Consider the following 24047-nt stretch of genomic DNA (forward strand, 5'->3'; position numbering starts at 1 on the left):
GTATTTTGTTTTATCTAAAAAAAAATCTTTGCATAATCTATAATCACAAAGATTTTCTCCTATGATTTTTTTCCTAGAAATTTTAATGTTTTAGGTTTTACATTTGGGTCTATGATCTATTTTGAGATTGCTTTTTAATATGGTGTGTGAGATAAGGGTCAAGGTTCATTTATTTGTACATGAATATCCACAGCATTTATTGGAAATATTCTCTTTTATCCATTGAGTAGGTTTGACATCTCTGTTGTAAATAATTGGCTATTTGTGTGTTGGTGTATATCTGGACCCTATTTTGTTCCTGTTATCTATTTATCTGTTTTTACACCAATACCATGTTGCCTTGACCACTAACTTAGTAGTAAGTCTTGGAATCAGGTAGTGTGAGTCCTCCAGTTTTGTTTTTCAAAGTTGTGTTGTCTATTCTAGGTCCTTTGCATGTTCATTTATCATTTAGAATCAGCTTGACTGTTTCTACAAAAAAGACTTTGATAAAGATTGTGCTAAATTTTTAGAATCAATTAGGGGGAATTCACATATTAACAATAAAGTAGTTCTCCCTTATCCCTGGGGGATACATTCCAAGTCCCTCCATGCATGGCTGAATCTGCAGATCAGATTATACTGAACCCTATATATACTATTTTCTTCCTATAGATACACACTTACAATAAAGTTTAATTTACAAATTAGGCACAGTAAGAGATTAACAGCAATAACTAGTGGTAAAATAGAAAAATGGTAACAATATCCTGTAATAAAAGTTATATAAATGTGGTTTCTTTGTCTCTCAAAATATCTTAATGTACTGACTCACCCTTCCTCTTGTGATGATGAGGGATGATAAAATGCCTACAAGATGAGATGAAGGGAGGGGAGTGATGTAGGCTACTATTGACCTTCTGACTATACATCTGAAGGAGGATTGTCTGCTTCTGGACCAAGGTTGATCATAGGTAACTGAAACTGCAGAAAGCAAAACTGTAGATGGTGGGAGAAGACTACTGTACTAAATCTTCTGACCCATGAACACAGTATATATCTCCACTTACTTTGTCTTCTTAAACATTAAAAAAAATTTTTTTTATTTATTTTTGAGAGACAGAGAGAGACAGAACATGAGCATGGGAGGGGCAGAGAGAGGGGGAGACACAGAATCTGAAGCAGGCTCCAGGCTCTGAGCTGTTAGCATAGAGCCCGACATGGGGCTGGAACCCACAAAATGCAAGATCATGACCCAAGCTGAAGTTGGACGCCCAACCTCCTGAGCCACCCAAGTGCCCCTACTTTTGTCTTCTTTAATTTCTCTTAGCAACATTTTGTAGTTCTCAATGTATGATTCTTACAGATCTTTTGTCAGATTTATTCCTAGATATTTCATAGTTTTTGATGCTCTTATAAATGTTTTTTTAAGTCTAATTTCTAACAGTTTATTGCTACTATATAGAAATACAATTGATGAGAAAGGTTATTTAATGGAGGAGAGGTCCTTCATTGGCTTCTGAAAAACAGGGGCAGTAATTCCAGAAGATAACCATGTTCCCTGGGTTCACACTTTAGGGAGGTATTCAGGGTTCTCTTTAAGAGTGTTACTACTTCATGAAACTATAGGTACCATGATAGCATGTGTTATTTATCTCTGTTCTTGGCACATAGCCTGGAGTCTAACAAAGGGTGGACAATAGTAAAACGTTTCATGAATGAAAGATACATGTGTGTGTGTGTGTGTGTGTGTGTGTGTGTGTGTATACATATATATAAAAGATTGTATTTTTAATTTTTTGAAGTTTATTTATTTTGAGAGAGAACAGAAAAGTAAGTGCATGTGAGTGGGGAAGGGGCAAAGAGAGACAGAGAGGGAGAATCCCAAGTAGGCTCCACACTCAGTGCAGAGCCCAGTGTGGGGCCCAATCCCATGACCGTGAAATCACGACCTAAGCCAGTATCAAGAGTCAGATGCATGGGATGTCTGGATGGTTCAGTTGGTTAAGTGTCTGACCTTGGCTGAGGTCATGATCTCTCAGTCCATGAGTTCGAGCCCCGCATCAGGCTGTCTGCTGACAGCTTAGGATTCTGTGTCTCTCTCTCTTTCTGTTCCTCCTCTGCTCACATGGTCTTTCTCTCTCTCTCAAAAATAAATAAACATTAAAAAAAAAAAAAAGAGTCAGATGCTTAACTGATTGAGCCACCCCAGTGTCCCAGGTTTTATTTTAGAGTAATCCCTACACCCAGCTTGGGGCTCGAACTTACAACCCTGAGATCAAGAGTTGCACACTCTACTGATTAAGCCAGACAGGCACCCTGAAGGAGGTATATTTTTTAAAGAAATAACCTCATGGAGATTTAGTATTGACCATTTCTATCAACCCTAGTTGTTTTCCAATACTGTCCACATCCATACATGTGTTTTTGCATGAATGCAGTGAGGATTTATCCCCTGCTTCATATTCTCCTTTGATCACTAATGAGATTGACTCTAGGACATGTGGTTCAGCCCACAGGTCCAGTATTGAATGAATCTGGTTGTTGTTCTGGGGGTTTAGATAGGTTTTGAAGTATTGAGATAAAAAATAGCACCAGTAATAAACTAATAAACCATCATGCATGCATTAACTCATTAATTTATTAATTCACTCATTCAACACACTTGCATTGAGAAGTCACTAACTGCCAGGCACAGGGCTTGGTGCTAGAGCCACAAAGCCTCAGATGAATTGGTCCCTTCCTCATAGTGTTCCATATTCAGGGGAAGGGAGACAGATGTAAAAAGACAACTACAATGGACCATGTAAGTGCCACACTGGAGGTATGGGTAGGACAGTCTGGGAGCATGGAGAGGGGTGAGGGATTAGGGAAAACTTTCTTCAGGAGCTGACCCCTGAGCTGACCCCAAGTCAAATGGATATTGTCTGTGAGAGGGAACATCCAGAAATTGGTTTAAATAACTGCAGGAGAGGACTGGCCCCCAGCCTCCGATGTGTTTTGTCCTTCCCTGGGTCATTGTCCTTATCACCAAAGGCATTCATGATGACACAAGAATGATTGTATAAATACACTTTCCTTATGTTTCAGGCAAAGCACTTTATGTACAGTATATTATCCTCATAACAACCCTTGAAGTTCTAATGTTGGAGAAGACTCCATGTTGGAGATTCAGTGAGATTGAATGACCCCAGGGTTTCACAGCCAAGTGGCAGCATGAAGGTTTGGATCTGGGTCTGGCCGACTCAAAACCTGTACTTTTTGACCAGTGTACAATACTAACTCCACAGTGATGATAATAGGAGATAATGATAACTTCCCTAATGTGAGCACTCAGAATGTGCCAATCACTGGGCTAAGTGATGTACATTTATTGTCTCCTAGGATTTACATCTTAATTATCCCCATTTTACACATGAGAAATTAGATTTTGGGTTATGTCACCTACTCATTATGTACTAAGTTATCCATTTCTGTGTTACAAATTACCTAATCTTGGTGGCTTAACACAATAAAGGTTTATTATCTTAATGTTTCCGTGAGCAGGAGTTCCAGAGTGTCTCTGCTGGGTCATCCTGGCCCAGGGCCTCTTGTAAATTTGTAGTTGAGCTCTCAGTTAGGGCTGCAGCCATCTCCAGGCTTATTTGGCAGGGGGAAGGTTGCAGTGTGGGGGGATCTGATTCTAAGCTCACTGTCATGGTGAGTTTCTTTCATCAGGCAAGAAGCTTCTACAAGTTTCTACAAGCTTCCTTACCCTCTCAGCCTCTCCCTAAGTTGCCCAAGTGTCCTCATGATATGGCAACTAGTTTCCCCCAGGGTGAGTGATTCTACAGCAAGACAATGAGAGAACATGCTCAAGACAGAAACTCTAGTCTTTTTATAACCTGTTCTCCAAATGATATCCCATCACTTTGGCTGTATTTTATCTGCTGGGTGCAGGTCAGTAAGTCCAGCCCACACTCAAGGGAAGGGGAATCAAATACCATCTCTTGAATGAAGGACTATTAAATAATGTGTTACACACCTTTAAATCCCAGCTAGCAAATAGTAGACCTGAGATTCAAACACAGGATGATTGGTACTAGACCCTGTGCTTTTAACTGTTCTATTATATGGCTTCCATATTTCATAAAAGCATTTTTGCTGGGTACTGTGTGGAAAGAAACTCGAGATAGAAATATGTAAGTGGCCAAATAAGTGGAGGAAGAAAAATAAGGAGATAATTGGACTACAGGAACAGCTGCAGGAATTGCAAGGGCAGGCTGGTCTGGGCTTTCATGAATTCAGTCCAGATAGGCTTCCTGACAGAGCAGTCTTTGAGAAACAAGGTGGTAGAGAGAGATTTGCCCTGTTTTCATCAGTTCTCAACAGCAAACCTGTTTGCCAGTCAAGCTCCCTCCCTGAAAGAAATAGGGCTCTGCCTTGAGATAGCTGTAGAGGCGAATGAGGGTGTTTTTTTCCTGGGCCACATATGCACAAATCATACTGACACATTCAAGCTGGAACAGCTAATAGCATCATCTGGGCTCCCACACATGCACCGCCCAGTCCTTCCCCAAGGCTGGGTTGCCATGGACAACCAGAGGCTGTCTCCCAGTTGCTCAAAACACTCCTACGTTACCCTGTTCCACAGATGGCAGCAGAGAAATGAGGTCCCAGCAAGATGCAAATGAGCCTTTGGAGATGTACTGAGCCTGGCACTTTGCACTGTCATTTCAGTTCAAGTGACATCTCTATTCAGCAATTTTAAAATGACACCGAAAAGCCATTTGGGCCAGAAGTAGGCAGCTTCCTCCCTAGTTGGGCTGTCCAGTAGATGGTGTTGGAGACAAGGCTATTGGCAGGGTGGGTAGGATGACTTCTCACCTGGGCCAGGCTCCTGGATCGGCACTGCTCCTTTTCCATCTTGATCCTTCAGATGGACCCAGGCCACACCTAGAAAACACCCTGGGGCCCTCAAAAAGTCCCACCATCACCCTGGAATTAGTGGTGTTCACTCTTCTCTTTAAAGATCATGTAAGTGTCCTTTTCTACCATTTATTGGGAGTCTGTTTTTTAACAACTGTTTTAAACAATAGTAATGATGCTGGTGTTGATCAAATACTAGAAGCTAACATTTAGTATATACGATTTACCAAGCTGTGTGCTAAGTGCTTTATGACATTTAAGGCTCCTGGCCTCCACGAGAGAAACATCCTATTATGTTGATGTTACAGGTAATGGCAGTGAGGTTTGGCAAGGTTAAATGTTTTGCCCACGGTCACACAGCTATTTAGTGACTGGGCTGCTATTTGAGCCCAGATGTGCCTGACTCCAAAGTCCATATTCTCACTCCTGTCTTCCCTGGGTCTTGCTGTCACATTCCTGGTTCTCCAACTCCCATTGTCTCTGCGCTTTGGCTGTCGGTCCTTGCCTAGAGCATCTGTTGCTCAGGAACCTGCGGGGACAAGTCTTCTGCCTCGACCTCAACATGCTCCTCGGAAGAATTGGTGTTAGCCCTGCGGCCCCACGCACCAGGGTAAGAGAGAGTCTCGCTTCCTGCCCTGGCCCGAGGGACCGACTGGCTGGGCCTACCTTCTGCCCAGCTCACCGGTCATGGAAGAGAGTTTGGACACACACTCCACTCTTGCCTGATGACAACAGTGTACAGAGCCCACGTTGTTCCTATCACCCTACTGGAGAGTCTGATGACTTAGAGGTTAGGATCCTGACTCACAAGTGAGCCAGAAGTCTCTGCTCTGTTCACCTGCTGTACCTCTCCCTGGCTAGTCTTGGGTACCTCCTGGTTCTCACACAGAGTGGTTGTCATACTCTGTGAGGAGTGACTAACATGTCTTCGCTGCTCTAGTCATGCTGCTAGAGTCAGAATCCTCCGTGGGAGGAGATAGTCTTATATATTTATTTAAAAACCATCTCGCTAGGCTGGGAGTGAACTTTCTTTCCTAAGGAATCATCAGGTAGTCTTTCCATGGTTTCACTAAGCTCCCTAAAATAAGTGGCCATTTGGACTTTCCACAATGACAGTGTTTTCCTTGGGAGTTATCCAACAGCCATGCCGTCCATGGTTGAGTCTGGCTTACCTGTATTCTGTCAACCAGAACTCTCCATCCACCAGAACTTCTGTAGCCTTCAACACGGTGGCAGATGAGACTTGGGGTTAGGACCCTGCAGTGCCCTGCAAGACTCCCGAGTACACTGCTGTCCTTCAACATGATTACATTTTATTTGGTCTAGCATAATTGTTAGCCTGGAACCAGTTCTTTATTGTGATTCCCATATGATCCCTGGTAGATCTTCCTCAGGGTTACCTTAAAAGATACATGTTAAAAATAGCAATTGTTAAATAAGCCGATTTGCTTCAGTAATTTCTATTATAGGCATTACAAATCTTTTGGACTTAGAGGTGTTGGAGAAAGAAAGAAATATGCCCGTTGAGCATTGTGGGGCTGAGTTTTTCTGGAAATGTAAAATAAGGGCTTGTAGGAGAGAATCGTTTAAATGTCTTCATGCCCTGACATCTTATGATCTTCCTAAGTAGCTAGAGGTTTATAATTTTAGAGATGTAATGCATGTAGACTTGGGGAATACTCATTTTTGTCTAATTGGTTGCTAGGATCAGGTATCTATGGAAACGACCATCCATTAGTATTCAAGATAGGAAATTTATTTCTTTTACTCAGCATGATCACACAACGAGTATAGTGTTCCTTGTATGGTGGCCTCTTGCAAAGCCTGCCATAGAAATTGGCTTTCTTAGGCCTGTGAAAGAAGCCGAAAGTGCATCTCCTCCTGCCTTGAGCCATCTCTGCATTTTCAGAAACCAGTGGTCCTGCTCCACACAAGCTCATAATTACTCTTCCCAAATTATGAGGTTTAATGTTCACAGTCGTCCCTCAACAATGGCTTTATGAGCTCAAAGGGAAGTTCGTTTTGAAAACCTTGTCCTGTATTCCTTTTGTTTTTCTACTCAGGTTTTACCTTAGCATTGGAATTTTTGCGTTTGTATAGTAATGCTTCTGTGTAACTACGCCAATTCTCAAGAGACAAGTGCTTGTTTTTTCTCCAATATGAATGTACCTCCCTTCTCCTGGTGTAAGATTGTTTCTGGGGCATGGTGAGGTTCCTCGAAAGCTTCGGCTTTCTTTTTTTTTTTTTTTTAAACAGAGAAAGCCTGATAACTTGTACAAAGAATAAACTCTCTTTCTTCTGGTGGTTGAGTGAAAAGATGGAAAAAGCTCTCTTTTTCTCTCTTTATTTATTTTTTTCTTCTCAAATTGTAATCTGGTGGCCAACATGTATTAACCCCAGCAAGTGACATTCTGGATTGTGTATTTTCTTTGATTTAACCGTGTATTTTTTTAAAATTTGGTTTCTTACATATGCTCCTTGCCACTCATTCATTTCTTATCCCAAATAAATATCTGAGTCCTACTTTTACCTGACACCAGAAGGCCCCGAGGTTATCTTGGTGACTGAGGCAGATAGATTTTTTTCCCCGCCAAGGCTCACCATCCAGGCAGGGAGACGAGGTCACTAGGAGGTTAGAACACAGTGTGGGCCAGTTTTAATGAGAGAACACAGGGCATGTGTGATCTCAGAGAAGGGACATTAACTCATATTTGAGATCAGAGAGGTCCTTTTGAAGGAGGTGACATGTAAACTGAGACCTGAAAAATAAGCATGTGTTAGAGCAGAGGAATCAGGAATGGGGGAGAATGTTTCAAGGAGAGGGAATGGAAGGTGTTGAGTGCCTGAGGTCACTGTAAAAAGGAAATTAAAACCTGGTTTTATTCTCACCCAGTCCCCAGAACCAGATTTCATGGAAAATTGTTGCAGTATTGTGCCTTCATTTTAGCTTTACCAACTCAAAACTGGAAGGACGGTACAAGTCCTAGGCATGTTTAAGAATGCACGGCAAGTCACTGGGCCCTGGAGGAGTAAGGTGGACATTGTCTGAAGCTTGCCAAAAGGCTGTGTTCCTTAACTCCCCCTTAAACTCGTCATGGATGCCTATCTAAGCAAAGAATTACAGATGGGAAGTAATGTCAAATTCAGGTTTTCTCTGAAGAGGGCTGCTCTTGATACAGAGCAGTGGACCCTTTGAGCTGTGTCATGGAGAGTCAAATGTAGAATGTTTATTTCCAGAAGCAGTAGCAGCAACTCTAATTTTGCACTGGGTGTCTTGGGTTCCTTTGGAATGTTCCAGAAGTCAGAACTGAGTTCTGAGTTTTTGAACATTGGTTACCCACATTTGACCACAGACAGCTGTGACCACCCACATGGGCAGTGGGTGGCCTGGATGTGGAATCTTGGGACATAAATGATTGATGAGCAATAGTAGTCAGCGCTGGTTCTGCCTCCTCGTATGATAGATGCTTTGGAACAGAAGCACCAGCATCAACCAGGAACTTGTTATGCACAGTCTCTGTCCTACTCCAGACCTGCTGAATCAGCAATTCTGGCAGGGTTGAGGAGGGGGGCCTAGCATTTTGTGTTTTAACAACCCTCAAGGTGATTGAAGTTTGAGAACCACTGGAGTACATAATACAAGCTACAGGTAATGAGAATGTCCTGTGATTCCTACTGATTGGCTGCCTGTGACTCCCACACCTTCCTCGTCATGTAAGAAGGCCTCTTAGAATAGCCGTGAGAGTGATGTTGTTATGGAGACAACCATGAATTTGTACCAGTTTATTAAAACATATATACGATTGTTAACTTTGCTACTTTATTTTTTAGTTATTACTAACATGTGACCAAAGTCACAATAGGGATACCACAATTAAATGCTCCAGTTCTAATACTATAGCTGGAGCAGTGGCTTTTTTTTTTTTTTTTTTTTTTTTTTTTCTTTCCTGACTATACCCCACACTAACAAATCTGTTTAAATTGTGATCCGGGAGACACATACACATGTGTATAAGCATACCAACTGTTTCATGAAATAACACCCTTCCTATATTTTCTGTGCTGCTCTATTAAAAGTACGTTGGTTGCAATCCATAAAATTCATCTCCTGACTCACCAATGAAATGTGACCTGCAGACGTAGTGAGCTGTCTTTGCGTGGACCTTGTGTCTGGAGCAGGAGAGGGGTGGGACTGCCTTCACCTCTCCATCAGGTAGACTTGGTTTTCGGTCTCTGTTCTTCCGCTTGCAGCTGTGTGACCTTGGGCAATTTGTTTATGTTCTCTGAGCTTTAATTTCCTTATTTGTCAATACAGAAAACATCTACTTCACAGAGTTAACATGATGAGTAAATGACCAGGCATTTCACACAGTGACCAGCAGTGGTAGCTACTACCTTACTTGTGGAGATGGTATTGTTAGCACGATTTTTCAGAACATCATCAGTTAAATACATTTCTCTGGGAACTACCTCAAAGCAGTCTTTCACAGTTTTGTCGCAGACTACAATGAATAAGTGCCCCCCTGTAGTCTGTGTATTCAGAAATATTTTTAAAGTAATTTTACCTTTAAACATGCATCCAAGTTCTGCCCTCTATTCCAAAAATATATTCAAGTTTATATATGTATTTTGGAATATTTTGTTTTGATAAAAGAATTGAGTCCCCTGGCTCAAATCCTTGAGGGCATTGAGATTGTAGATGTCCTGAGTGGCTACATGTACCACCAACGTAGCCCTGAGCACAAGTCTTTGGGAAGGGTAGACCTTACAATTGTGTTTGTTAGGACTGACTGTGCAAGAAAAGTCTATCTGTTGGTGATTCTGGGTAGCATCTTCATGTATGTAACTCTGTCATCAACGGGCATGGCAGATCATTCGTGAACCCTGGGCAGTTGGCATGTGGAAGTGCCAGGGATTGATCATTCATGAATCCACATGTTGTGGAGACCCAGCCAATGTCTGTTTGTCTTTCTGGAGGTCATGATTGTGGTTGGTGGCCAGGCACCCAAGGCAATCCGCAGTGTGGAATGCTACGATTTTGAAGAGGACCGGTGGGACCAGATAGCTGAGCTTCCCTCCAGGAGATGCAGAGCAGGTAAGCAGCCTGCCTTTCCCCAGTCTGTCTCTGCTTACTGCTGGCAATCCTGAATTGCTCCTTGTTTCCACAAACGTGTGCATTACAAACTCTCTTCCTTTCCATTCCCCACTTGCCCAATATCTGGCTACCCCTTCTGGGGTAGTTGCTATGTGCTTAGGGACTTGAAGCTAGTACCAGTATTTGCTTGAATCAAACACCCTTGGAAAAGCATATATGAATAGAAATCCAGTGAGTCCCTCAATGACTTCCTATTCTGTAAAGTTGGAGATCACTTTCTGTGGAGAATTATTCATGTGACTGCCTGGCCCCCGCACTGTCACTCATCAGCACGAGTGATCAGCTGCCTGAGATGACCTCGATGCCTTGGTTTCCTGTGCCTCAGGTGTGGTGTTCATGGCTGGTCACGTGTATGCTGTGGGTGGATTTAACGGCTCACTGCGCGTGCGGACAGTGGATGTGTATGATGGTGTGAAGGACCAGTGGACGTCCATCGCCAGCATGCAGGAGCGCCGGAGCACTCTGGGTGCAGCCGTGCTCAATGACCTGCTCTACGCCGTGGGGGGCTTTGATGGAAGCACTGGTAGGTCCGGGATGTGGTCCCCACTCCTCCTAGACTGGGACATGCCCTCAGTGCAACCCTGGTTTGCTCAGCCAGTTCTTGGGTCAGCCTTCTGTTCATCCACAGCTACCTCAAGGGCACACTCCTTCTTCATCTCCTACCTTGTTTGCCAGAGCCAGGCCTTTCTACACATGGAATATGTAACTGTCCACATGGGTGGTATCATTTCCAGGATTCTAGGAAGGCTCCTGCACTCAAATGAGTCCCTTTTCTCCTTTCTGTTGTTTGGGAACCCATTTTTGTAAAAAGATGAGACTTAGAAAGAGAGCATGCTCAGCTGGAGGGCATCTCAGGACTGTCAGAGCCCTCTTCTGGATGGACACGGAAGCCGTGGAAGAGACCTGGCTCAGGCCGTGCAGTCTTTATACATTGTCCTTTCTACTGCCCCACGACGCTTTGTCAGACTGTGCCACCACAGGTGTGTTCCATTGCTCCTGGCTTCTGTGTCGCTTCAGAGCTCAAATCAGAAACTACTAGTAGACATGAACTTGGAGAGATTATCTCACCTTTCCTGTACCTCCAGGTGGATGTCTCTATAGACAGTAACTCTGTTAACACTGAAATGCCCCCAGGGATGTGAAAAACAATATTTTTTACTTCTCTGAATTTTCATTTGTGTCCTTACCAATTGGTAACCTTTCCAATTCTTCTCTTTGCCTCTCTCATAATATTTTAGGGTCTATAGCCCCTTGAGAGGCTGCCTCTAGTGGGTAGGATCTGAAAATAAAGACAAAAAAAGAGAGTGGGGCATTGTTTCTTCTAGAAATTGCTTTTGGCTGTGAGTAGAAAAACCTCGCTAAACTGTGGCTTAAACAAATGAGAGATCTTGTTTTACCCATGAAGGAAGACATCCCGGAGTTGGCAGTTGCTAACTTCATCTACTTGCTCAAGAATATTGGGGCCAAGTTCTTTAAACATCTCTTGGCTGTACCCTCCTGATCATAAGATGGCTGTGACAGCTCCAGACAGCACATTTGTGTTCCAGGTAGCATCAAGCAGGTTGGTGTAGAAAAACAAAGGCTATTTCAGAAATGCCCATCAGACTTCTTCTTAGGCCTTCTTGACTGAGTCACCCCTAATGGTTGTGGGACGCTAAGTTCTCAGCTTTCTAGCTTCTTAGGTAGAGGAAGAAAAGAGAAAAGAACATGTTCAAGTGAGGCAACCTCAGGTTTTTTACTCCATTCAGTAGGTGTAATGATTTACATTTGCAGGGCAGTTCTGTTGTATCCCCATGTCCGCTTGTGACCCACCATGAGTCAGGCCTTTGTGGTCCTCTCAGGTAGACACACTGAGGACATGCATCAGGGAGGCGCCCCAGGCTGCATGGCAAGGTAGAGGTGGTACTCAGCCATATCCCCAGGTTTCTGACCCTTCCCCCGCCTCACACCAGATGACGCCTCACCTCTCCTCATCAGTAAAAATCTTACAAGTCTCTGGTCTCCCAGGCCTAGCATCGGTGGAAGCCTATAGCTACAAGACCAACGAGTGGTTCTTCGTGGCCCCAATGAACACACGGCGGAGCAGCGTGGGTGTGGGTGTCGTGGAGGGTAAGGAATACCAGTGGGCGGCGGCCTGTCCCTGCCCCAGCCCACAGGTCTTGTCCCAGCACCCTGGCTCCATTCCTCCCATCACTGCTCTGAGTCAGGTTCAGGGATCCTGATGGAACAGATGAAGAAAGTTAAGGCGCAGATGGGTGCAGCTATTGGCTCATGCTAGCAGGTGGCCAGGTATATTGGGGGGAGTAAGTGGAGCCTAAGGGGAGACACCAGCCTGTTGCTTTGGCTACTTATCAACAGTTGTGTTATAGGTTGAGGAATCTAGAGTCAACATAGAATGTAGGAGTATAATGTGGTGGGGTGAGGGTTCATTTTATTTAATTAGTTTGGTCCTCCTATTTATATGTTGAATATTAACACATTAACAGAGCCTCGAGTGAGGTGGGCATGTTTTCCCAGGTCTGATTACTGTCACTGCAGGACAGGTTGGTGGCAGAGTCCTGCTCAAGTCAGGAAAGGTGTGTGGGGTAAGGCAGGTGAGAGTAGTGAGATATGGGGCCCAGTTAGGGCTCTGTAGTTTATAAATGGCTCTTTCATATATAAATTTTGTTCCCAAAATCCTTTTGGAGGAGATAGACAGAGCTTAGATTTTCTCCATTCTCCACATGGGGAAATGAAGTGCCAGAGGGGCAAGTGATATGCCCAACGTTAGTAAATAGCACAGCTGGTCCTTGAGCTTGGGTCTTCTGACTCCTAACTCCGTGCTCTTTCCATTGTGCTACACTCTTTCAGACCATTAGCAAACGCTGATAGGGATTTTATAAATATGTGTAAATTCAATGTATTAAAGCATAGAGTATTATTTGGAAAAAAAATGGTATACTTTATAGGATGACACTGATTCATTAATCTCTCCTGAAGTGGGAATATAGCTGGAATATCTATGCATTTAGACATGTACGCAGGCATTCTCTCTCTCTCTCTCCCTCTCTCTCTCTCTCTCTCTCTGTCTCTGTCTCTCCCCGCCGCCCCCCCCCCCCCCCCAATCTCCTGTGCATCCACAAGAACACACTTACTTGCTTTAGGGAGAGTGTAATGTGCAGTGATTAGACAGACATTAGTAGAAATATTCTCTCTCACTGCATTTCTTGGTTTGTACCAGTATTGCATAAATTTTCATTTAGAAGTATATTATTCTAACGTACTAAATAAGTCATTTTGGTGAGTGCAAGGATTTTGTCCTCCTCTCAAGATAAATTGTTTCTTGCAATCTCATCCTCCTGGTGGAAACAGAAATTGATTTGTCTGCCAAATATAAGTGCTTTGTCTAGCCACCTTCCCATTTCCTCCCTTGTTCCTCAGCCAGGAATACTAAACAATAGTGTAGGGGTTAAAAATAGCAAGTCCCTGTTAATAGACTCAAGGAGAAACCTTGAGTCGGTATTTTTTCAGCTGATGCAAGGTTAGGATGGTTGATGGCAGGTTAGAGAAGTTGCCTTCATGGTCGTGATTTGAAATACTCCCCTTGACAAGGGCTTGTGTGAGCATGTTCTGTGTGTGGAGGAAGTGGTGTCTTGTAGTGTGCCTGTTGAGACAGGGGACAGCCTGGGAATTTGTTGATCTTGTTCATTCTGAATTTGAAGCTCTTTGGCTGTGGGTCACCTTGGGGCTACAGTGTGTCCTCCTCATAGCTTTGGTGAGAATGTTTCAGGAGGATCTTAAGGGGCCTCTGCTTCACCGTGGCCTTGGAGATAGAGCTATCCACATGGTCACAGTCCTCCCTGCCCTCTCTCTGTCCTCTGTCATGGCTGTCTGGTCTGAATGACACTGGGGTTGTTCTCGGGAGCTCCGCATCTCCTCCACACCTGAATGACTTAGGTTTCGGCGAGCAGAGGGCAGCTGGTGGGCAGGTTGTTGCATCTTGGCCAGCCTATGTCATGGGAGCAGCCTGGACCCTGGAAGAGTTGTTGGGTCAGGAATCTGTGTTCTGGCTTACGTAAGGGCAGAACTGGGGAGGACGTGTCCCTTTTTTCTTAGAAGGGTCCCTGGAAAGGACTCGGGCAGAAAACAAAACCAGCCTCAATGATAGAAGAATAAATAATTAAAAACATTTTTGTAAATGTTTATTTATTTTTGAGAGAGAGACAGAGTGTGAGCAGTGGAGGAACAGAGAGAGAGGGGGACACAGAATCTGAAGCAGGCTTCAGGCTCCGAGCTGTTAGTGCAGAGCCCCATGTGGGGCTCAAACTCACAAACCGTGAGATCATGACCTGAGCTGAAGTCACACGCTTAACCGACTGAGCCAACCAGGCGCCCCAGTAATTTTATATTTGATATGACAGCAGTTTGAGCTTCTTTCTAATTTAAAAAAATGGCACACTTCCAAATAGTAGTTTTATTTTTGGTATTTCTCCCTCAGGAAAGCACATAATGACAAAAAAAAAAAAAAAAAAACATCTCATTTGGTTAGTAACTCTATTAAGTAGATTTGCATTTGGCAGTGTTTATTTAGTCTACAGTTAGTGTTTGAGATCCTTATTATAACTCCGTTACTCCCCATAGGTCTGAGGCCTAGGCCTAGGTGAGGTAGGACTGCCCCTACCACACACACACACACACACACACACACACACACACACACGGGGGCGGGGGGGGGGGGGAGAGTGAGAGAGAGAGAGAGAGAGAGAAGGGAGGGAGGGAGGAAGAGAAAGAAGAGACCCTTCCTGTTTGAATCTCTGTTCTAGGAGAGCTGAAATGCTGATTTCCTGCCCCTCGTCCAACCTCATATGTCCATCCCCAGGCAGAAATGATGCCTTTAGATAACAACTTACGGTATTTTTATTTATGCGTAATGGTGTTTCAGGGATCTTGCGCATGGCTTAAAGATCACAAGGGAGCCTATCGATGAATTCCAGCCACCCCAGCCCAGAGTGCACACACTGTGCTGCGTCCACATGTTCCATTTGCTGGAATTGTGGATGGAGCACACGAAGTATGGTAAAGTCACGGTTTGGGTTCTCACTGAAGAATATCTTCTCATATTTGTTTTGTCTGCTGTTGTAAGCCATTAGCCAAAAGTCAATCTGCCTGCCTGTAGCTGGGCCCCACTAGCTTTTTATTTCTTGGGTGCCTTATTCTGGAGAAGATCTAATATAGTTCACTAGCAAGAATATGCTGAGCCACAGTGGTGCCAGGCCATAGCTTTGCATTGGGTATTTAGGGTGCTTATTTAGAAAGATGCTCTGAACTGCATTAAGGAGCCTCATGGCTTAAGAGGAAGTAGAAGGCATAATTGTGAAGAATGCATAGTCTGGTTTGTGGTCCCTCTGGAGGAAAGGGGCCCTGAACTCTCATGGCGATGAAGGTGCCCCAGTGGGTTAACGATGGAGTTTCAGCCAAGCTCCAGTTCTGTGCCACTGTCCCTGCCACCACCCTCAACCACTTTGTCTGTTCCAGGGAAGCTGTATGCTGTCGGGGGTTATGATGGGGCTTCCCGCCAGTGCCTGAGTACTGTGGAGCAGTACAACCCAGCAACCAATGAATGGACCTATGTGGCAGACATGAGCACCCGCCGCAGTGGCGCAGGTACGAGGAGCCTCAGGGCGCAGGCTATGTCTGATCCACTCCCAGGTGGGTCCGGAGACCAACAGTTGAACATTCTTCCTTACTTCACCTTCCCATTCTTTGCTTTTAACGTCTGTATTCCCACTGGCACCTTTCCAGCTCGACACAAGCACTTACATGTTAACCTCTCGCAGGGAATATTCTCTTCAGCATCATCCCTTCCATCTCTGTGGAAGTAACTGCATCCCTGAAAAGTGAAGGCTTGCTGCATGCCAGGTGCTGTCCTAATAAGCACCTTCAATTTATTTAGTCCTCACCACTGCCCCTAAAAGGTAGACACAACATAAATTCCACTTAACAGAAAGTTGACCGGGGGTGAGTAATTTGCTCAAGGTCATATAACTGGTAGAGTCAGGATTTCTACTCCTTTCACCCGTTTGGCCCTCCCCCTGGCAACTATCAATCTGTTCTCTGTATTGTGGGCTTTGATTTTTTTTTTTAAGACTCTACATATAAGTGGACATCATATGTTATTTGTGTTTCTCTGTCTTCTTTTACTTAGCATAATGTCCTCAAGGTCTTTTTTGTGTGTGCATTTTTTTTCTTTATTGTATTTTTAAGACTGAATTGTGTTCTCACTTTACAGTTCCAAACACATGACTACTTGCTCAGCATTCCTTAATGCTATTTTAATATTATTCAAAAACTTGTGTGTGCTCACTAGTTAGAAAACAAAAAGGTGTATGGTCCCATTTAAGAAGCATTTGTATGTGGAATACTACTTTTAGTGAGATTGTGTTTGCTGATTCTGACCAGTTGGCCCTCCTTGAACATGGAGCAAATGCCTGGAAGTCAGGAGGCCTATGCTTTAGTGTTGAGTCTGCTAGAACTTGCCATGTGACTTTGAGCAAGTCCCTTCCCCCTTTCTGGCTTCTGATTCCTCAGATGTGAAATGAGTGGGCTGCAGTAGATGTTCCCCAGGGGCCAGTTCAATGCACACATATCATGGTTCCTCTCCCTTCCTAGAGCTCTTTTAGTAATTTTGGTTTAGAGAGTCTTGGTAGAGTCTTGTTTGTACTTCCTAGGAATCTTCTGTGACTTTAAGCGTGAGAGCAAGTTCAAAGCTCAAGGACGTAGGGACAGCTGAGGAGGAGTGGAACGGCACCGAGACATGGGGCTGCTTCTAGGAGCATCTCAAGCAGCAAGTGTGGAGGGGCAGCCCCGTGTGGAGCCCCTAGCACAGACCGGCCCCATCTGCCATAGATCTGCCTCTGGAGGCAAACTGCTCTGTCTGTGCCAGGCTGCCCAGGCCTTGTTACTGTGTGGAGTTCCCTGGGGCTGCTCTGGCCCTGGATGGTGGCAACTCTACTGCCTGTGGCACTGGGTGACCTCAGTTTAGGGAATGCTCCCTCTCCCAGAGGTGGACTCTTGACTCAAGTTACTGTCAGAGCCCTGGCCTCAGGCTCCCAGGTCAGCTTTTGTTATACACTTCACATCCCTAAGATTAGGGGAAGCCTCACCTCTGGAGTTGAGAACCTGCATGGTGGGTGTTCTTTGGTGGCTGAAGAACCAGACTCTGGCCTCTGGCTACTTCTGGCCCTTTGAAGTGATGGGAGCCATGGTGGCTGTAGGTCCAGGAGACATCAGTGTGAACATTTGTGGAAGAGGCTGCAGAAGGGCAGGGGAGACCCTGAGGACCTGGAATGCTGCTTTCTTTTTCACTAGTGTGTGAGCAGTGCTCACAGATGGTGGGAGGAGGGTAAAGAGGCCATGACTGGAACCCAGGCTCTACTAGTTCTGGGAGAGGGGCAGATGAGGCTGCTTTGGAACACACTGAATTTCATTATACCCAAGTCCGTTGGATAGCCATTGTTGATACAACACCACCATCTGCTGTTAGTTTAGGGCAACTGTGAGGAACCACCAGCACAACCAGCATAATTGCTAGATGGGATTTTACATATTTTGGCATTCAAACAAGGACCTAGTACCATCAAGCACAGGGAAATAGTCTGAATAGTATAGAGTCCTTGTCCATGTGAAGTTTATATCTTAGAAATTGAGTCTTTGGGTCTGACACGTGGCTGCATATCCCAATCACCTGAGGTACCTTTTCTGAGTCCCAGCCAGTGTCTCTGGGAGGGAGGCCCTGGGAATCTATTATTTTCAAAATCTCTCCACCTGATTGTGATGCAGCCTGTCGTGGAGCGAGGTAGCCCGTGTGCCATGTTGCTTTGCAAATGGGTGAACTGAGGCCTGGAAAGGGGAAGTTTCACCCGGCAGCAAGTTAGAGACACACGTCCAGACCTATGTGTCCCGGACACCAGGTCTGTTGCTGTTTCCACTCCCCTTCCTTCTGTGACCTGCACTGAAGGATTTTAAAAGATGACACTGAATCCTGTACACGATGCCATGCTAGAAGCAAGCTCGGGCCTATCAACATCGGGAGTGATGTAATGTCCCTCTACAAGCTAAGAGGAGAATGTGTGGCAGAAAGGATGGGTTCTGCTTTGGGGCATGCAAGGAGGTCTGCGCAGTAATGATGGCAGTGCACCTGCTACGCGGCTAGTTGCCAGGTTTAACTCCTCTTACTCAACTCGTATAATTGAAGGCTGAGGAATACGAGTAGGAAGACTTGGCAACACAGACAACAGGAGGACAAATGTAATTTTACCGTCTGGAGATAACATCTTCTAATGTTTTGGAGGATTTCTTTCAGTCTTTTTTTTTTTTTTTACTTTATTTCTTTGCATAGGAACCCTCTCTCCCCATTTTATACATACATGGTCACATACATGTTACATATGTATATTTATGTTTCTCTAAATAGATACAGGGTCATTTTTGCTTTGTATTTAGGGAATTCTCAGATTGACAGTTGTAGGAGGCAGGCGGGGTGTCATATTTGTTCTACGGATGAGGACACTGAGGTCAAGGGGAACAGAGCAGGACTCCTCATGTCACCCTGCTGGTGACGGTTGCCCAGGACTGGACGCCAGGCCTCCTGGTTTTTGGTCGCGGTAGCCAGCTTGAGGCTGGGACACTGTACTCTGCCTTTCAGGGGTCGGGGTCCTCAGTGGACAGCTGTATGCCACAGGCGGGCATGACGGGCCCCTGGTGAGGAAAAGTGTTGAAGTTTACGATCCTGGAACAAACACCTGGAAGCAGGTGGCGGACATGAACATGTGCAGGCGCAACGCAGGTAATATGACCGCTCTTTCCTTCTGTCCTTGCGGGGTTTGGGAGTGAACACTAACTCCAAAAGAAAAGCAGAAGGGAGAGACTCCCAGAACCTGGGCCCAAGCTTGTACCTCACACAGGAGTATCCCTTTGCCAGCTAGGCTCTGGGCTGGGAGAGGGGAGAGCCAGGGACCACAAAAGCTAGCCACAGGGTCCCCTATGTAGACGCAGGGGGTTCTTTCTCTTCCAACAAAGGGTGATGACTTTGTGCACACATGGACACAGACCCAGAAAAGCCCTCCAATTACCGTCAAAGCCCCCTGTCCAATGGCTCTGTTGGGTAGCTAAGCACAAGGCTGTGTGGACATGGTCAGGCAATGATGCTTGCTTCTGTCTTTTCTTTGCCACTACCTGGTTCTGAGAACCCCTCACTTCCCACCTGAAACCCATCTCCTTCCTTTTAGGGGTAACCAGTCCCCTTATTCATTCTTTGGTGGGAACACTTCCCATTTTCCTTGCTTTGTGCTTCTGTCTCTCTGTCCCTTCCCCTTTTCTTTCCTGTGGGAATGATTTATCTTAGAGGGTTTAGATTTTTATTCCGGGAGCCTGACATCCCTATTAAACTATTTCCTTTGACAACTTTGTCTTCTGGCTCGGGTCCTTTGTCATTATATCTTACTTTATCCTCTTTACTCTATGAAAGTGTTGACTTAGCTTAGCTTCCCAGGCTGGAAAGACAACTAGGTGACTTTCTGGCAGATTTATTTCCTTTATATCAAGTTACCAGTTTGCTAAATTCATTTGTAGCTCACATGTTGAAAGTGTAAACAGAGGAGAGTTATTAATTTGCCCATTGCCTAAGCCCGCCATGATGTAACTTGGCACTTGGCCTTAAACCACATGAGCGAGAGATTATAGACACTCGAGGGATTACCTAACACAGCTAGTGTGTCTTGAGTCCAAAAATAGATGTGTGTATATGTACACATTTACATACAGATATTTCTGTTTTTTAATAGCAAAAGTGGAATCACACTGTGATGCTATTTTATAACCTCCTTTTCCAATCCACTTTAAAATCTTCCATGAATAACTTATTATAACATGAAGTATATTTACATGATATTTTAAATGGCTATATCATAATTTGAATAACTAATCTACTGTTGGACATTTATTTCCATCTTTTCTATCAGTAACACTTTTGTTATTACAAATGGTCCTTTGGCTAATCAGTGCACACATCTAAAATTATTTCTTTAGAATAAAAGTCTAGAAGTAAAATTTTTGAGCCTGAGTGAGCATACGTGCTTTCACCACCATCCGGGAAAGTGGTACATTTTATCTTCTCACCAGTGTTTGAGATATATCTTCATCAATACTTATAATTACAACTTTTTGAACATCACCAACCCCTTAGTCTCATTTTGAAAAAAGACATGTATGTTGGACTGTGGCCTCTTAATTAAAACAAATTTTTTTAAATATTTATTTTTGAGAGAGAGAGATACAGAGCATGAGCAGGGGAGGGGCAGAGAGAGAGGGAGACAAAAGAATCCGAAGCAGACTCCAGGCTCCAAGCTTTCAGCGTAGAGCCTGACAATGGGCTCGAACTCCCAAACTGCGAGATTATGACCTGAGCCGAAGTTGGACACTTAACTGACTGAGCTCTTGATGAACAAAATAACAGTTTCCTACCCTTGAGTCCCTGCTGCATGAGACCTTGCCCTCAAACCAGCCCTCAGTGAGATCAGAGCCGGAGGGATGCCTGGTCCCTGGGAGCTTTGTGTGGATTTAGACTTAAGTAGTGCAAAGGCATCACAGATGTAACCATAGCCACACAAGAGGGATCTAACAGCATTTATCAGGGAAAACTTAGAAGCAGAGCAGTAGTACTGTGGGTGAGGTTCCCTTAGTCTGGGCATGAGAGGTCTGCATGCACCAGTAGGCAATGCTCCAGTAGAGAGGGGCCCATCCTGGTAAGCTCTAAGTACTGATAGGGTCAGGGGCCAGGAACTGTCCATGGGACATGTAGCAGTGATTCCCCCTTTTTAGAAAGGGGGATCCTCGGAGCCCAGTGGCTGTTGTCAGCATGTCCTTCAGTTGAGCACAATGAGACCGAAGAACTAGCTCCTGGAGCTACCTTGAAGGGGAGGAGGAGCACCTCCAGGGCCATCCAGATCTGTCTCCCATCCATTCCCATCACTGGTGACTCCTGCCGTAATGTCTCCTCTGGCCTCTGGTTCACAGGGGTGTGTGCAGTGAATGGGCTCCTGTATGTGGTTGGAGGGGATGATGGATCCTGCAATTTGGCTTCAGTGGAGTACTACAACCCTGTCACCGACAAATGGACGCTGCTGCCAACCAACATGAGCACGGGGCGGAGCTACGCAGGTCAGTGCGCTTCACTCCGACTCCACCCTCACCTCACCCCACCCCTGCGCAGAGGGTGTGGGGTGGGGGTGGAGGTGAGTTTGCTGAACTTGGGACTAAGTGCCTTCTCCAGAGAGGGCAGATAATTGTCACATGTCACCTACCACTCTTCCATTCTGTGCCCATGACACATACCCATAATTAGCACTGTTTTCCCCCAGCGAACCTGAAGGTAGCCCCAGAATTCTCTTTGACACCTGTGTTCCAGGGAGCCGCTTCCAACTACTCTGATTTGTCATAAGAGGTTTTAGAATTTCATTGCCATTTCTGGGCTCCTAGATAGAGTAAGATACAGTTCTTGCCTTACACAAGTTTAATTGGAAAGATAAGGTCTGTCTACATGAAATAGGACATACAAGGTGATGTCCACATAACTTCTAAATGGAATGTGCTCTGCTGTACATATTTTAGGACACGACAGGTGACAACTTCCTGGAGGAAATGGGGCATGATTAAACTTTGCGGGGGGGCTCCCATCATACAGCTCGCTGCCCTTTGCCAGGTGCTCCCTCCCTGTGCCACAGGGCAATGTGTTTGGTACAGCGTGTACATTTGCTGTCATCTTTTCAAGAACCTTCTGGATGAATGGGACTGTATCTTTCCATTTTATAGATGATGAAATTGAGGTTTGGAGAGTCTTAAGGAACCTGCCCAAGACCACATGTTTTAAAAAAAAATGGCGAAGTCAGAATTCAGACTCCAGTCTGACTCCTGAGCCCGTGTCCTTTGTACTACCCCAGCTGAGGGGTAGAAACTATTCTGGGCATGAGGCTGGATGGAGGAATAGGAATGAAGCCAATGTAGAGGCTCATTCCTGGGGAGTGTGTGATGGGTTTGGTGAGGCCTGGGAGGTCGGACCACAGTGCGTGCTGCTGATGGCAGGGGCATGTAGCCCTGCTCCTTGTATCTCGTCTTCCAGGAAGTGGAATAGTTAGGGCTAACAGTTATTTACTGAGCACAGGCAAACATGCCAGGCATTACCCTACGTATTCTACAACCACTATCTCCTTTAGTCTACCCCACGACTCCAACAGCATTCTTATTCCCTTTTTATATTAGAAGGTCAATCACTCTGTCTTGTTTGGATTTCTGTGCAGAGGAAGATTGTACCATGCAGGCTTAAAGGGGCTCCTATCACATTTTGTCAAGACAGGTCCTCAATTGCAGCAAACTTAATTTATTTTTTTTCCTCGTGTAGGATTTTTCTCAACTAAATATAAAAGATGCTAGAGGTATTTTGGTCTTAGAGTGAGTGATTCTTTTCTCAAGATTAATTATTAAAACAGTACTTTCATTTTCTTTTCAAAGCTGTAGTGGCAAGACCAGGGCATTTTCGAGTACGAGGCAGCGAGGCCAGTGAGGGACCCTCCCTTGGCTCTTATTGGGCCTTAATGAGAGGGGAAGGTTTAGGTATAAGTGTTTAGAATTTCATGTATGTGCTGAATATTTCATGTCCACTTCTTTATTGTCTGTCCACTCTAGAAGCAGGTGAGAAGGATACAAGCAAACGTGCAATTTGTGTTAAAGTCCATTGACTGAGTGAATCCATTTTTTTTAAGAATCTAAAGAAATGGTCTGAAATGCAGAGATTTATGGATAGTTATTGTTTGGAGTATTATTTATGATAGCAGAGGGCAGAGAGCTACTTAGTGTCTGCCATCAGGGAAGTAGTTAAACTGTGGAATATTTTTACAGTGGAAGTGTTCTTAATGTCATAAGAACATGTTTGTGACAGGCTGTTAGGTTAAAAAGGGAGAATGCACAAGGTATGTACCACTTGAGCTCACTCAGGTAGTCCTGGGGTCACGGACGTTTGAAGAGCTACCACCTAAAAAAATGGATATTGGAATCAGATCTGAATTTGAGTTCCAATTCTGCTACTTGCCCTGGAGACTCTGGGGTGGGTAATCGGTCTGAGTGAACCTATTGTATTCTCATTTGTAAAATGAGAATAAAATCGTACCACATCTCTTACAACTTGTGTGCGGTAATACATGGAACACTTAGTACTGTGCCTTCCCTGGCACGTAGCATCCCCTTGGTAAATGATCAGGATTATTTTTAGAAGCCAGGAAATAGTCCAAAAAACATAAAGAAAATTTTTTAAATAGTGATTCTCTTTGTATGAAGGGATTAGAAAATTTCTTTTCCTTGTGTTCTTCTGCATTTTCCAAATTTCCCATAATGAGAATATTTTACTTTTATAATCAAAAGAAGTTTATATAAAAAAGCAATATAGGAAACTACTTTTTTAAAAAAAAAAACGCTGCCTTATGAAAGAGATTCCTGAGGTGCATGCGAGATGTTCTCAGGGTCAGGCAGCCCATCTGGGTCTGGAGACTCTGCTGTTGCCCACCTCAGAGCTTTTCTGCCTGCACCTTTATCCAGAATTCATATGCAATGGATATCTTAGCACAATCTCACCACATGGGTATCCTGGCATTTCTTTTAGCATTGTTCTCTCAATCTCATCTGCAACCAGATTTTATAGCCATGGGAATATGTTAAAGTGAGGCTCTAGTTACACTGTACCAGTAGACCTTACCTGTAAATTAGGATTTTGTTCAGTTGCAGATACCAGAAAAACTGACAGGTTCTTGCTTAAATAAGGAAGGTGTGTTATTTGTCTTAGACAGAAAGAAGTCTAGGGCTGGCCAAGGGGCTCAGACTGTCATTGGAGAACCAGGTTTCTCCTCCCTTTTCTCTTTTGCCAGCTATACCAGTAGTTGCTGCTGCTGCCTTGGGCCCTATGTAAGCATTCTCTGAGGTG

The 24047-nt window shown here is 44.5% G+C and overlaps 1 protein-coding gene across 12 annotated transcripts in view; it reads left to right on the forward strand.

The window, feature by feature from the left end:
• Positions 1-24047, forward strand: part of KLHL3 (kelch like family member 3) — a 278704-nt gene that overhangs the window by 248872 nt on the left and 5785 nt on the right. For 11 of the 12 annotated variants that reach the window (XM_019424266.2, XM_019424270.2, XM_019424268.2 and 8 more), the window contains 6 exons: positions 9865-9982; positions 10368-10565; positions 12050-12151; positions 15557-15685; positions 18726-18866; positions 21095-21238. In XM_019424266.2, the coding sequence (XP_019279811.1) occupies positions 9865-9982; positions 10368-10565; positions 12050-12151; positions 15557-15685; positions 18726-18866; positions 21095-21238 (832 nt within the window). The remainder of the gene's footprint in view (positions 1-9864; positions 9983-10367; positions 10566-12049; positions 12152-15556; positions 15686-18725; positions 18867-21094; positions 21239-24047) is intronic. The other variant, XM_019424267.2, reaches the window with a different exon arrangement.

Source organism: Panthera pardus, unplaced genomic scaffold (assembly GCF_024362965.1).
Source record: "Panthera pardus isolate Hobbes unplaced genomic scaffold, ASM2436296v1 HiC_scaffold_2, whole genome shotgun sequence".
In the NCBI taxonomy this organism is placed as follows: Eukaryota; Metazoa; Chordata; class Mammalia; order Carnivora; family Felidae; genus Panthera; species Panthera pardus.